General features: G+C 41.5%; 1 protein-coding gene across 2 annotated transcripts; it reads right to left on the bottom strand.

Annotated features, from left to right (window-relative positions):
• Positions 1-1,187: 1,187 nt before the first annotated feature.
• On the bottom strand, positions 1,188-15,042 carry tmem74b (transmembrane protein 74B). 2 transcript variants are annotated; one of them, XR_007112676.1, is made up of 4 exons: positions 14,952-15,042; positions 12,048-12,269; positions 1,904-11,965; positions 1,188-1,862 (listed from the first exon to the last, which is right to left on the bottom strand). XR_007112676.1 is itself a non-coding variant. In XM_047584101.1 (3 exons), the coding sequence occupies exons 2-3, from the start codon at positions 12,219-12,221 to the stop codon at positions 11,357-11,359; spliced, it is 783 nt and encodes a 260-aa protein (XP_047440057.1). In that variant the 5' UTR covers positions 12,222-12,269; positions 14,952-15,042; the 3' UTR covers positions 1,188-11,356. The 2 variants fall into 2 exon arrangements, 1 of the variants encoding a protein (XP_047440057.1); XM_047584101.1 differs by having other exon boundaries at positions 1,188-11,965.
• Positions 15,043-16,162: the final 1,120 nt, after the last annotated feature.

Genomic DNA, 16,162 nt, shown 5'->3' with positions numbered 1-16,162 from the left:
ATTTGTCAAGTAGAAGTTCTGTGACAATCGGTACTGCCACACTTATCAAATAAAGACTGTAAAGACAATGTCTGAGCAATAGCAGGAAGTTCTTTATTGGACAGTCTGTCCACCTCAGGGTCCTCCTGTTATGAGATGATTGAGTTTTTCTATATGGTTGTCAAGGCTTTTTTATGCTGTTGCTATGTGACTCTTGTCCTGTAATAGTTGTATGGTTGCTGAAGTTTTTTTCACACAGTTGCTTTGTATTTGCTTGTTTTTTTATGCAGTTGCTTCATGGTTCTTTTCATACATTGCTATGTTACTGGGGTCTTGTTATGTGATTGCTGTATTGCTGCCAAGGTTTGCTATGTGGTTTCAAGAGTCTTTTCATCCAGTTGTTGTGTGATTGCTAGTTTTTTTTTTTTTTTTTTAATGCAATTGCTGAGTTGCTATAGACCGAGACTGAACTGTAGCTACATAAACAGACCCCAGCATTGGTCAGAATCCAAACGGATTGAAAATTCAGTGAGTTATGATGAGTTTAATCGTTGATAGACTTCTGCCTCCTTCACTAATACAGTCAGTAAACACGGCTTCCCCCTGCCCAAGATGGCAGCCGCGTTGACGCATCGTTCCAATGAAAAGAGACGCGGAGGCGGCATCTAGTGTATATTATCTATGGCGTTAGCTCGCGATTAGCATTAGCAATAGCATGTATTGCTATAATGATTAACTTAACGTAATTTCAGTCACAATTTAGCCTAACCCATCATGTCATCCAGGTTGAAAATGATGATGTACTAGATATTAATCTTACCTGATGCTGTTGATGATTGATTCCAATCCTTTCTTTTATCGTTCAACCAAAGTCATCTACAGCTCTCAGTGGCTGGTATGCGATAAAACTTCAAGTTAGGGTTTTCGCTTTTTTGGTTTTAACACCAAAAAATACAGAAAGATGACATTTCCAAGGTTTACAGTGACAGTGTTGCCTCAAGCTTCCCTCTGTTTTGCCTCCAGCTACTGCCGTGATGTCACTGTGACGTAGGCCATGAAGGGGTTTGTTGTTTACTGTTGTTTACACAGTGGCTGGAGAGCTGATTGCTATTTTTTTATGTGGTTATTTGCATATACTTATGAGTTGCAAAGTGGATTGTACCATTTTGCCTACCATTGAAAACAAACACACAAAGCAGGACACTAGATTAAAAACAACAGCAAAACAGAAACTTTATTTGTCACATTAACAAAATCATATTCAAAAATCAGCTCCTCGTTATGTACAGGAACAAGGCATCGGACTTTTACAGCATCACACTAATAACATGCAGACCCACCGACCTCCCGAAGCACCACAAAGCAGCGTCTTTTAAAACTATGAGTGACAACCAAAAACAGGAGATGTGACGTTTAAAACTCTTACATTCATCTATTTCAAATGAGGTGTTTTTAAGGAGGAATTCTCACAGCGTTCATTTAGTTAATAAAGGCTTGTGAGCGGGGTTTTAAAAATGACGATGAATAATTCTTACTCATAAACACTACTTATGTGTGATAATGTAATTCAACTATACTGTACACAAGTCACTGTGCTCTTCATCCAATACACCATGGATAAAACCAGGTGTCTGTGCAGGTGAAACAATTTGGGCAAGCAAGAAGCATTTAGTTTGAAACACAAAAATTATAAGTCACTGGTAAAGTCATCCTTAAAACCACCACCTGACAAATTTAAATAGTTGTTGAGAGCCTAAGATCTGATGCCAAATCAGATAGTTGTTATATTAGGGGCAACAAAATAACAGATGAAATTAAAAGTAAAAATAAATAAAATAAAATCAACACTATGAATATGTGTATAAAGATGGATGCAGTAGTAGCTGCAATGCAGTTCCTCAAATGGCCACCAGAGGCTGGCTACAAAAGTGAGTCAGTCCTCATAGACCTCCATATTAAAATGACCAACTTCACAGTAGAAATACCTGGTCTTGTCTCTAATAATGCGGGAAGATTTTTTTCTTCTCAAGCCTGTTTTAAATAGATCGAGGCTTAAAGTTTTGCAGAAAAAAAGGCTACTTTGAGTGAAATGTGGGATTTAAAGATGGAGATGGCCTGAGGCACCACACAAAAAACCACTTCTCAGAAACACATGAGTTTCATCCATCTTTATACCAATGGTCACCACTTCCTCGGGCTGCACAGAAGAGTAGACTAAATATGGCAGAAATGGGCGCAACCATCGCAACCAGAGCCCAGCAGCGCCATCTTTTCTGTCTTGAGCTGGTTAAATGATACTCTTACATGTCATATAGCTGTCAAAGAAGAAACATCTGCCCATTTCTGAGATATTCTGACTTTCTTCTGCTGTCGGAGCTGTCGTGTCATTCATCCCTATGTACCGTCTGTGCTCCTTGTCAATCACGTAACAGGCTTCAACGACAGACGCCCTAACAAGAGCAGCATTTTAACATTCACTTTTACAAAGACTTCTCCCTTGAAATGTTCATTATATCAGTTTAAAGCAATTAATAAAACAAGATCTATGAATAAATGTAGTCTGTTTAAACCTATAAAAGTTATTAACCACTGTCTGCTTGGAGTTCAGAGTTGTCTCTCAAAATTACAGGATTATGTCACTTTTCTCAGGTAAATCATATATCTACATATATTTATATGGTTTTACTTTCATTATAATACCTTGAAATATCCCATTAATCTCCATTTGTATCATATATTGTGCTAAACATTACTTTCATTGTCATATATTGATTGCAAAACAACGGACACACACAAACTCCTTTCTCAGGCCACATAATATTTTTCATTCTTTTTGTACATTTCCTAGACTTTATTAAAAATGCATGAGTTCATTTTGTCTTCTGCGACATTTCACTTGGACAGAATCATTTCTTTATTTCTTTACTTTACAATTTACGTTTAGATTCATGAACGGGCAGCTGCCCTGTTCTACGTGGTCATTAGTTTAAAAGGGACTTAAAGTTATTACGGACACAACAAGGTAAAGATCACTGAAAAAAATTGAAACTTTTTCCAAAGTTCAACCATAAAGTGATTATAAACGGCCAGATTTTAGACGAAGATTTTCTGAATAACTAGGGTGGAGGTTTCAGATTATTGTCCTTCTTAAACAATCAGCGGAGGTTAACTGTTCACTGGACACGTCTACATTAACCCGGTGTGAAATTTCGCCTCAAGCCATAAAATACACATTTATTAACTCTGCAAGAAGAGCAGGAACATTTGTCCAAGACGACTCATGTGTGGACGATGTGATGTTACACCGCTGCGATGTGCCACCTCCTGCTTTATTATTTGTACATTCACGAGTCTCTGAGTAAAATGCTACGGCTGTGTGTGATGCATATTGTTTACTGTACATAAAGGGAAGATGGGGGGCTTTCATCGGGCGGTTTCTGAGCTTTTATTTTCTAGCAGCTCGTATCAGCGTCGACCTTTGCTGGATTTGTTGTGAGGCAGCGGGACGTGTCGTGATTAATGAGACTGAACCTCGGGGTCGAAACCCTGCAGCGCTGCCAAAGTGTCCTTGAGTAACGTTTTGAATCCAAAACAGCTGCACCAATGCTGTGCTGTTGCTGACCTCTGACCTCAGTGTGGAGAAAGTGGGGGGTAGGCGGGTATATATCTTTGCAATGATAAAAGGTCATCAGAAGGTAAAAGGCTGTGTGTATCCTACTTAACTGCATTTCTTTACAGAGGTGAGAAGGACAGGTGTTACACTGTAAAAACAGTAGTTCCCTGTAGTTTGGCTGAGCAATAGTTGCAGTAGCTGCTATTTTATTTTTATTTACTTTTGTTTCTTGCATTTCTGTAAATTTATACCAATACCAAGTCAATAACATGAATAAAGAAGGCAATTGGTCTTCAGCTGTGTGTTTACTTTCCTTACACATATTTAACTGAATTGAACTTGAGCACCACTGGGCCAAAACTTAGTGGTGTGTTTCATAATAGGAGCCAAATAATTTGTTTTGTACCAAATTTATAAATTTGAGATGTGCCTACACTTATTTCTGGTCTAGTGTTCCACCGAAGTGTTTTATTGTTGAAGCGCAACCTCTTTGCGTAAATGGATTTTTGTGAAAGTATTAATTTGAAGTATTAATTTGTCCCTAGATGAACATTTGAAGTTGTCGCCTCGTCCTAGATGATGTGATGGTGCACTGAATGACCAATAATTTAATTATGAAAACAGCATTTGTTTAATATGTGTATAATTGTTAATGACCAGTTGGTCATCATGTAACATTTGTGGATTTTAATGTTCAGATGAGATGAGAATTAAAAAAAAAACGTCAAGAGCCTTCTGTGTGACCTTTGTTGTTGTGTTTCCTTCCATCACTTCCTGTTTCTCCTCTCGTACTCTGGTTCTTTAACTCTTTCTGTTTGTAAGACTGAAACATTTCCTGCAAATACATTGGGCGACAACATGCAGGACGGTGGAAGACACAGCAGAAAAGTCAACCAATCACACAGCTGAGTCCTTTCCAAACGTCCCCATAGATGGCGACACTGAGCACTGACTGACACTCTAACTCCACCCACACCCACCAAAATATCATTAATCAAAATGCCAGTGTTCTTAAGTTTTCCTCAGCGTCACATTAACCCAACGACGACCGTCTCTATGCCCACAAGCGGTAGCTGCTAAGAGCTAATGCTGCCATGTTTGATTCTGTTTTGATGCAGAACCACTTACTTATTTCTTGAGGTATAATCAGAGGTGTAGCTGAGACATAGACAGACTAATTAATATGTCTCCTTATGTGGAAACAAAATTAAATGTAAGAGACTCTAACAGCTAATGTTTTATTCAGTAGCGAAGCCCGGTTTGTCCTGTCCCGCACTGCTCTGACAACTCAGCAAAATTTTGGTCCAGACTGAACTAATCTTCTGCTTCTTAGAAAACATCCACCTAGAAATGATTCATACTCGAACATGTTATTTATATTTGTGGACTGTGAAGGGACATTCTTTGAGAGAGTGTCTCCTCTGTCGAGTCCTAACAAGGACTTTCCATGACACCTGAGAACGCTCCTCGATATAAATAGACCATTTCTATGGTAACAGAGTCACCACGCTGCAGACACAATGAAGATTGATTTTCCCTTGTGTCTTTGGTCAAGGTGTTCAGTCTTGACATTGACATTGTCACACAGGAACTGAAACATAGTTCTGCTTTTCAGAAAGTCACGTCCTCCATCCGTCCACAGTTTTTTTTTTTTCCCCACAACAACAATCTACAGTCTTTCTGCTTCCTCCTCACCTGGCTGCATTCATCCGTCCGTGACAAAAAACTAAAAACGCTTTCAGACCTCTTCCTTCCAGCTCTGTGCGTCCGACCTGTGAGACGTGAACTGGCAGCAACAATCGTTCCCTCTATCGTGTTGTGTTCCCGCTGCTGTGTTGTTTCGCCCTCTAATGAGCACCGGCATTCATGCTTATTAAAACTGAGTCGGGTCTCTGTGTGTTCGTCCTCGTCTTTTTCTTCCGGCGAGCTGAAAATCACCTCTTCAAGAATCACCTCACGTCACCCGGCCACGACTCCACTGCGCCATCTTCCTCCTCCTGCACTCACTTTACTTTCAACCTCATGGAAAATCTCTCTTCTGCCTCTTTTTGTTTTTGCAAAGCTTCCACCTGCACATCACACTGAAATCACACCTTAACCTTTAATCTGGATTAATGCTGCTGCATCAGTGCTCAGTATGCGTCGCTCTAGTATCAGCTATTATCATGTTACACCCACACGTTGGTGCTTCTCATTGTCAACACGACATTACAGCTGTGTTAGAGGAATAATTCAGATTCAGGTCTTCGTTCATATCGTTTTATGCAACAAACCAACGTTAAAACGCACAAACCAACTAAAACATCATCCATCAAGCTACAGAATACATGCTGCTGAATATTGTCCATTAGACGATCAAATACAATAACTTCCATTAGCATCACATTCTTTCATTCTTTTCTTTCTTTCAATGTTAGCATTAGCCAACTTAGCTGGATAACCGTTACGTCCTGCTCTGCTGTCCCATGTCTAGTGTGGATATTTTAGCCTGTGGCGTCAACGACTCCAAGATCTGCTCTACTCTGTGATTAGGACTTTGTTTGGGTCATTTACCACTCACTGTCAATTATCTGAGTCAGAAAATCTAATTCTGTTCAGAGTGGTGCGAACTTGGGTGTAGTGTAAGAGCTCGTTCTAAATCCGTGTTTTGAGGTGTTAGCAGTGATTTAATGCTTAGAATGTGTCTAAGGTTGTGTTCACACCAGATTTGTTGGCAGCAGCTCAATTAACAGTGAATATTAATGGTTAGAATATTAATGCACAAATGTACCATTTAAACACGTGAAAATGAACCTACAGTTTGTCACGAGTTGATATAAAACTGCACAAGTCCACAATACAAGACTTCAGGTATATAAACACCAGAGTTTGTTGGTTGTGTTGAATCGTCAGTGCATCAGAGCCAAAATGACTCATCTGGCAGAGAAGCGTCTTATGAACACTAAGTCAGAGTGATCACACTTAAAGCTGTGGAGGTGGGAAGGAAGCAACCTTTGATGACCAGATGAAACTCTGCTGCACAAGGTTTAAAAGAGATCCAACAACAAATGTTGCATCTTAAAAAGGCGACGACATTCTCTGATAGATAAAAGATCACAGAATTCCTAATGTGAAGGTGGATCAGTGGGGCCGCGACAAGACAGTGCACGCTGTTTTAGTGTCGTGACCCCCATTTTTGTGTTCACCTCCATTCACACCAGCTTTTTAGCTGAGTCGGCCAGAAAGATCAGTTTGATTGACTCATCAGCTCAGAGATTCAGGAAGTGACGAAAGTAAACAACACAGCAAAGGACACAGAGAAGTTCTCTTCTCATTCTTCATCTCAATATACGAGTTCACAAATCAGGAGGGGCCACATCATTATGACTGGATGCAGCTCCTCCTAGCCTCCCAGCTAATAGTAGTGCTTCCTACTTCCTAGCCTCCCAGCTACATTAGCCTGTTCCTACATAGTTTTGTAGCCTCCCAGCTAATAGTAGTGCTTCCTACTTCCTAGCCTCCCAGTCACATTAGCCTGTTCCTACATAGCTTTGTAGCCTTTTTAGCCTCCCCGCTTCTACTTCCTAGCCTCCCAGCTACATTAGCCTATTCCTACATGGTTTTGTAGCCTCCCAGCTAATAGTAGTGCTTCCTACTTCCTAGCCTCCCAGCCACATTAGCCTGTTCCTACATAGCTTTGTAGCCTTTGTAGCCTCCCCGCTTCTACTTCCTAGCCTCCCAGCTACATTAGCCTATTCCTACATAGTTTTGTAGCCTCCCAGCTAATAGTAGTGCTTCCTACTTCCTAGCCTCCCAGCCACATTAGCCTGTTCCTACATAGCTTTGTAGCCTTTGTAGCCTCCCCGCTTCTACTTCCTAGCCTCTCAGCTGACATGAGCCTATTCGTAGCCTCCCAACTAATAATAGCGCTTCCTACTTCCTAGCTTCCCAGCTTACATGAGCCTATTTGTAGTCTCCCAGTTAAAAGGAGCTCTTCCTACTTTGTAGCCTCCCAGCTAATAGTAACGCTTCCTACTTCCGTGCCTCCCAGCTGACATTAGTCTATCCCTTCCTAGCTTTGTAGCCTCCCAGCTAATAGTAGTGCTTCCTAACATCCGAGCCTCCTAGTTTGTTTTTGTTTTTTTGTTTGTTTTTATGTTGGTTTGGTGTGTGCGGTCCTTTGAAAGAGTTTTCAGATTTGGTGCCACTATCTTCAGAACAGTACCACTAATGAAACCGAAATAGTCATTAGCTGCAACCCTACACTACAGTCCTGTACAGGACATCAGTAACAGTAGGAGGGGCCCCCACCTGATACAGCAGACTTGAAACTACACCAGTGGTAAATGTGCTAAGTTTTTAATGGCAGTAGGAGACGTCCCTGAAAACATTTCCTTCTAATGTCTCTCTTTATTGGTTAAGACGGTTCGACTGGACCAGTGATAATGGAGAAGCAGCTTCACAAACAGTCTAGTCACTGGAGACGTGAGAATTTGTCACAAGGTTATCTCCTCGTCTGCCCCACATCTCATTAGCCCGACATTAACCATGAGGGTGCATCGTAGGTGCATTGCGAGATCAGAGTCTGTTCTTACTCAAGGACACTTCAGCAGAGTTGGATTGTAGCAGGATCAAATACGCAACTGTCTGCTATTAGAGCAGAAACTATAGTAGGTATGCTTTTTTTCTTTCTTTTTTTTTTTTTTAAAATATTACAATAATATCAGGCAAGTTATTTATGTGAAGTTTCTTAATTCTCAACTTGAGAAAGCTTTATGTGCTTTTCCTTTTTACTCATCAGTTTTATTATCAACAGTTTCTATTTTATCATGTGCGGGTTTAGCACAGACTAGCTGATGAACAACATTAATATGATAATTGATTTCAGGTTTTAACCATTCATAAATAAATAAACAATAGAAACCATTGATCTGTTCCATCTCTTTGTGCCTTTTCACAATTTTCAAGTTCATCAAGAAGTTAAAATGACCAGTCAAGTATTTTCACAATGGGTTGTTGTTTTGTTGTTGTTCCTATCATTGTTTAAGCAAAACAAAAAAAATCTGAAAACTTCATAAACTGATTACACAAATATGAAAGGAGGCCCATTCTATAACAATCCAACCAAGCAGCCCATTTGTCGGGAAAATCTTGAAATGAATTCATCTTTTGTTAGATTATATAATTAACCAAAGTGCTAAATGTTGAACCAAACCTCTGAATAAAGCTGTGTTTTGTTCGTATTGCATATTATCTGCCAACATGTCCTCATGTAGTATTTACAGTATATTTGTACTGTGAAATAAAACTTCTTCAACAAACAGCTAGGGGTTAGTATTGTGTGTGTGTATGTGTGTGTGGGCTACATTATCCTTGGCTAACTGGCTCACATATACATACCTTAATACATTAGCATAATAATACGAGTGTATACACAAATTACAATGTGTGTGTTTGCTCATTAAGGCATATCGTATCCTTACATGACATAAATAACATGTTACAGTTTACATATAATACAAATTAGTAGGCGCTGCATCCTTAAAGGTTCATTACACTCAGTAACAGCTCTTTGTCCAGACTGAGAGCTGGAAAAAACACATCTTAATGTGTCCTTTTTTTCAATAAATTATCTTTTGTTTGTTTGTTTGTTTGTTAGGCCCAGCTATTTTACAGATTAGAATCAGTGATGGTGAGTTATTAAATACATTTACTACAGTACAGCTTTGACGTAAGAAGAAGGAGATTAGGAAATATAAAGTTTGATTGCTCAAAATTTCCCAAATATTCTTCATTGGAGTTTTTCACACTGCACTTGAAATAGTTTGAACTTCTTTGTGATTTTTTTTTTCTCCAAACCAAACTCAAACATAAAAGTAATTTCTTATACACTTTTCACTGGAGGACTTGATGAGTATTTTTATTTAATACTTCGCCACCACTGATAATAATCTCTGCTCCATCTGTAAAAGTTAATTCATACTTTTGATTACATGAGACCATAAATACTATACAGCTGGAGTTGATGTTTATTTTTATAACAGCAGCAGCAGAGGACGGTTTTATATGTCAGATAAATATAATCATTCAAACTCCAGTTCAACAGACACAGCTGCTGGTAGAGGACATCGACTTCCCCTCTGATACAAAGATCGATGGAAAGTGATGCTCGCTGAAGACGCTGATAAGTAAACGTGAGGCAACAGTTTTTGAACATGTTAAATAAGTAGCAAACCTGGCCGTCTAACTGGTAACATTTGGAGTTCATTATGAGAAAAACAAATACATCTGCACCATTGTTTAGTCAAGCAACCAATCAGAGCCAGTGTTCGGAGCTCAAAATTTAAAGCCTCGCCCAAATAATCGGATTGGCACAGTAGATCTTTACTGGAGCAGAATAAGTTCCCAAAGGACGGACTCCAGACTAACTTTCCACCTGAAAAGGCTTTTGGATGGCGCTAGTTGTTCTGGCTTCTGGTCCACGGTTTCCCTTCCTCTACTTTCCTCTGAAGTAAAACAAATGAATTGTTACCTCTCTCCAACTCTTAAGGACCTTCAAATACAAATGTTAAAGCTACATTCTGCCATTTTTGACCTCAGGGATGTTTAAAGATGCTTTTAAGACGTCGTTAGTAAGCAACAGCAAATATGCCGACTGCTCAGTTACCGTGGGGAGAGGTATTTTGTAATTTCTGGACTGACAGTGTGAGGAAGCAGCTGCTTGTTCGGTCAACACAGAAACATGAATCAGCTAGCCTGGTGTAACACACCATCTGGACTTCATTATGGGGCATGTTTCAACTGATACAGAGAATAAATAAATCTCCATTAATTGTAAAGTCATCCAACCAAAAGACATTTTAGTAGCATAAAGCCCTGTTCATCAAATGATGTGACTGGCTGGGCAGATCTTTGCTGGAGCTGGAGACAAAAAAAAAAAAAAAAAATCATTAGCTGGGGAAGTTAGTCTGCCTTCCAGGCTATGAAATATTATATCTGAGGCCAACATGAGAATTAGTCTTTGAAGGTTGAAGGTTCATTGTAGAGCTTTTTGACCTCTAATAACGCTGTGGAACTGTTTTCCTGTGACCTCTTCAGGGCAACTTTAAAGATCTGGAAATAATATATCATAACAAAAACATCCGTCATGTGAAAGATGTGAAAGCAGAGCTGTATTTCTGACATTAAAGTCACAATATTAGGACATTTTTATTTAATTTCCTGAAGCTTTCGGGCCGTTAATCTTCTCTTCATTCACTTATGAGTGCAAACTTCACACTAGACTTTGAAAATGTTGCCTCAGTTTATTTGTGCGAGCGTCAGCATCACTTCGGTCCATCACACTTTGTTTAGATGATAAACATATGTTCACAGCAGCAGCAGGACAAATATCTAACGCCCTGTGTTGAGGTTAACTTATGATTAGTGTTGAAAACATGGCCGAACACCAGACTGTCACAGTAAAGTTTTAACCTTTTGCTTTCTGCAGTGCATCTTCATTAAACTGTGCTTTTTATTTTAAACTCAATCTCTGATTAACACACGAGGATTCAATATTGATACTCTAACCGCATCATCTCCGGATGTGCTCTTATCCACACCATCGCATGCTTACCTCCCTTCATCTAAAGTCAAATGTCCCTTAAACTGCCTGGTCAACACTGGGGCGCTCCAGCGGGAAGCCTTGTGCTCTGGATGTGCTTCATGAAGAACCTGCATCCCCATAATGCATCTGGGCGCTCGCTCAGAGGAAGGCATCAGCTGCAGAGAGAAGGTTCAGCAGAGCTAATTGACTCCAGGAGGAGGAGGAGGATGTCTGCTTGGTCCTGGTTCTGATTTGGAGTCCCGGCTCGTCTCTCCCTGTGTGTTGTTCCTCGTCTCTGCACGTTCCACCAAAAACTCCTCACCTCCGTCCCCACCGTCGCCTCCTCCCGCCTCCCCCGTCGCCAGCTGCTTCATCCTCAGGTTGATGGAGCCGTAAGTCCTCTTAGGCCGAACAAATGCTGCCCTGCGTCGGTACATCTCGCCCCGGCAGATGGACACCATGAGCAGCACCGACAGGAACATCCCCCCCAGTGTCAGCAGGCCCAGGCCCGCGATGATGCACTTGTCCAGGTGGGAGCCAAGCTGAGCGTAGTACATCTCCAGCTTCTCCATCTGCCGCGCCGACACAGAGTCTGGGTCCACCTTAGCCTCCCGGGGTATGGTGTAGGCGATGACCACCAGGACGATCCCACTCACCAGGAAGACCAGCGCCAAGACGAAGCCATAGTCTGCAGAGCGGTCGTCAGCAGAACTGAACTCCGGGAAATCCCGACCGTCCTCCTGTCCTCCAGCTCCACCTGCCCCTCCTTCCTCCTCATCGTAGGACTGGTCAGATGCCTCCTGGTGTTGCTGGAGGAGAGGAAAGGAAAGGAAAACAGGTTTGCACAGAGCGTCAAATAAAGCAGTGACCATCAAACCGAACCCCACTGACCTGCTGCTGCTCCTGCTGCTGGTTCTGGTTCTGGTTCTGGTCCTCATCCTGCTGGTAGGATGCATTCTCAAAGCCCCGGGTCGTGCTACCCAGTTTGTGGGTCAGAGACGGACCCTGCCGTCCTGCTCCGCTCCCAAGCTCCCGAAGCTCTACGGCGTTGAAAGAAGGCTCCATCGGCGTGTGCTCATGTCTTCACCGGACCACGTCTCTGCTTCAACCACACTTAATGACAAGGAATAAAGACTGAAGGCGCAAGAAACAGCAGCAACATGCAGATACGGTCTGAGAGACCTGAGAACAACATACCACTGTGATCACGAGTCGATTTGATGCCCATTTATTGACCAAACAGATGTAAAGCTGTATAACCAGATGGACTACAGCGTAGTAATCCCTTTTTTTAGCTCCATATTTGGTCTCCACCAGCTCCCAAGGGTTACTATCTGGCCATCAGAGGTCATGCAGACCAGCTGATTAGTCAGTTTGCCAACTTCACTGCTGTGCTATGAAGTTTTAGGCATCATGTCGACTGGTCATTGAGCACATGACCATAACAACACGGACGCCTCCAAAAAGACAGGCGAGGAGTTCAGTGAGTCATTGCAACAAACTAGCAGCGGTTCATCAAGCGTGTGGAATTACTTCACTAAAGATGAAGACCATAATAATGATATCCTGTTTGATGCCAATTTTTGTTTCATCATAATTAAACCCTTTATTTGTGTTGTGTAGTCTCAGATTTATCTTGTGTAGCTGGAACCCCGAGTGGTAACCACAGATGAACTCAACAGTTCATGCACTAGTTGATGTTACGAACATTAAAATGCTGCTTGCATGTTAACTGGTCAGTCACAAATCCAATAACATGTGACAGGTGGATCACTGAGAATGAGAATACTTTTTAACAGTAGTTTCGAAAGCAAGGACTTTTCATTGAGCATAAATTCCTCCAGTCACAGGTGAGTATCTGGTCATTTCAGACTAGTCATGTTGAGTCTGAGGTGGACAACAAGCACAGATGTCCCTGATAATAACCTAAACTCCACCAGTCTTTTAGAAACTAAAGACCTGGAGACAATGTCTTCAAGAAACGCAGCCGCTCCAGTTGCTCCTTTATTTTTCTCTTTTTGTTTTGGTTATACCGTGACCTGGACGATTAAAAAACTTCCATGTTTCGTTTCTGAGTGAAAATTGTCCACTTTTGTTGCATCCAGCTGGTATGTTGTATCTAAAGAAGCAGCAGGCACACAGTTTCACACTGAATCACAGTCGTTGTAAGAAGACTCTATCAGCGTGTGCTCATGTCTTCACCGGACCTCGTCTCTGCTTCAACCACACTTAATGACAAAAAATAACAGCCGAACGCACAAGAAACAGCAGCAACATGCAGATACGGTAGACCTGAGAACAGCATATCACGGTATTTCAGTAGTTATTTTAGTTGTAGCTCTATTTTGTGCATGAAATGTCCATTTTTTTAACCACACAGATGTAAAGTCGTATAACCTGTAAGCCAGGGTAGTATCTCTTTTTTTAGCTCCATATTTGGTCTCCACCAGCTCCCAAGGGTTACTATCTGGCCATTAGGGGTCATGTAGACTAGTCGCCTCACCTCGGTGGTTATTTGGATCTACGTTTTCCTCCTCTTATCACTGTTAGCCCTGTTGCTTCCCGTTGAGCCCAGTGGAGAGTTCAAATAAATCCTTAACAGATACCAGACAGAGAGGTGACTGTAGTTGTGTCTTTCTGAGGACCCTTAATTGGCATTTCATTAAGTATACTTGTGAATGCGTTCTAATATAACAGTTGTGCACCAAATCCTGTCTTCATGACTAGTCTTATGTTCAACTGATGATGTTGAAACGGTGTCAGAACGATAGTAATTCAGCTGAAGAGTTTCTGTGATTTAGTCTCCCTCACTGACAACTATAATTCAACAGTACTACAAACTAAATACTTCCAAATGATCACCCAGTTAAATCACCACATTTCTGAGGCTGTTTCAACATCAATTAAACATTAGGTCAGTCATGAAGGAGGATTTAGAGAAGGACTCTTATATCTGAATGAATTCAATAGTGTACCTAATGAACTGGCAGTTCATTCAGAAGTGTAAACCTGAACCTTTGCAGAATGGTCCTTAAATAGGATTGTGAAAACAAACGGAGGCCTAATAAATAACTCCTTCCTGCTGATTAACACCTCAGATTCCTGGGTGTGATCCTCATCAGCAGCAGCACAGGCACAGGGTTATAACTCCACAATATAACATTGCAATCGTTTGAATTATACAGTAAAACTACTCTCTGAGTCTCCCTTTATCCTACAGAAAAAAACCCCACCTCTCATTGTTTTGTTTCTTTATCTGGGAGACTTAGCCCACTGACACACTTCCCATTTATCATTAGACACGAAGCCCACAGGGAGCCCGAGTGCCCATGAGCAAGCTGTCATGTCAGGCGGTCACCATCCCCATCCCCATCGCCATCACTATCACCATCACCATCACCATCGCCGTGACCTTGTGATGCGCCAAACTGCCCAAACCTGGACCCCCACACTCCTGCGGTGTGTCGGGATGTAATGTGAGGACGAGCTGGTGCTGATGCGACCACTCAGTCACCACCACCACCCCGACCACACGGCTCAGATCACGGACTAACAGAGGGAGGAGAGTCCGGGTCCAACGTGTGGGAGGAGGGGAGGGCGGGGGGGAGAAATTATGCAAAAAAGGCGACACAAGTACCGATACCATCCTGGATGGATGGATGGATGGATGGATGGATGGATGGAGCATCCACCCCGCGCTGCTGCATCCGAGCGAACGTCTCCTTTTAAACGCATCGACGAGAGGAAGAGGAAGCGGAGAGAGACCGGTATGACAGCCGGGCGGGGGGGTCTTACCTGGTGCTGATGATGCCGTGATCAGGCGGCCGTGGACGTCCAGAGACACACGGACGCTGGATGCTGAGTGAGGAGGATGGAGAGGAGAGAGGACCAGACTGATCATGCGCACAACCAGCCCGTGGTTTTCTGTGCCGGCGGAGTCACAGGAGTCCCTCTGCCTTTTGACCTACATCACTTTAACATATTTAATCTGGTGAAGCTGCAGCGCCCCCAAATACAACGACGTTCATGAAATCTGAGAGAAAGTCTGTAAAGTCTCAATAAACAGATAACACAATATATTTACTATTAGGCCTATATATATATATTTATCTTTAACAAATAGCCTTCAATTTTACAGGCTCATTTAATAATATGATAGAAAATGAGAGAGAACATCATATACCAAAATTAGTGAAGCCAATTAATTCCGTCAACAGATTCAACACTTTATCATAAAATGTTTTCATGTTTACATTTTTTTTAATTAATTAATTATTTTTTTTTTACTAAAACCCCCCAGAAAGGCTGTTAATAAAATACAAATAATTTAAGTCTTTAGTAATTGTTTAATTTATCTGAACCTCCCTCCATCAAAGAGGAATCACTGGTGGAAAAAAAAACTGCCTCGTCTTGATTTGCAAAGACCATAATCTCCATAGCTGTTACCATAGCAACGCATATCCAGTGCAGACATGAACTGTAATAAAAGCAGCAGTCATGAAAACATCAGTTAATAAGTGTGTGTCTGCTCTGATCTCTACATATTGTCTGCTCGTAAACACTCTGGTAGTTTTTTATCTCTGCAAAAACACAGGCAGTAGAGAGGAACCTGATGTGATTATTAGGAAACTGTTCCACCTGCTGTCTTGTTTTTATTCTGCTGGTCAGCTGATGCAACAAGTTAAGGTATAAATTCGATATACAGATTTTTTTTTTACCTTCCACCTTTACTAGTCTTTGATGGCTTCCTGCAGAGAAACCTCGCCTCAGCATGATGCTGCCACCACCGTGCTTCACAGGTGATGTGCATAGGTTGGTGTCAAACAAAAGCTCCACTTTGGTCTCATGGGACAAAAGAACCGTCTTTAAATAGATTTCAGGAGTTTTCCACATGTCTTTGGGTAAACTCTCTTTTTCTCCCATGAAGGTTTGACTAGTGAAGAACCCACGCAACAGTTGTTGGATCCAGTCTCTCCCCTGTTACATCTGCTGAAGCTTTGAACTTC

This window comes from Mugil cephalus, chromosome 4, assembly GCF_022458985.1.
Source record: "Mugil cephalus isolate CIBA_MC_2020 chromosome 4, CIBA_Mcephalus_1.1, whole genome shotgun sequence".
Classification (NCBI taxonomy): Eukaryota; Metazoa; Chordata; class Actinopteri; order Mugiliformes; family Mugilidae; genus Mugil; species Mugil cephalus.
Note: the sequence above shows the minus strand (reverse complement) of the source record. Positions and strands in the feature narration are given on the sequence as shown.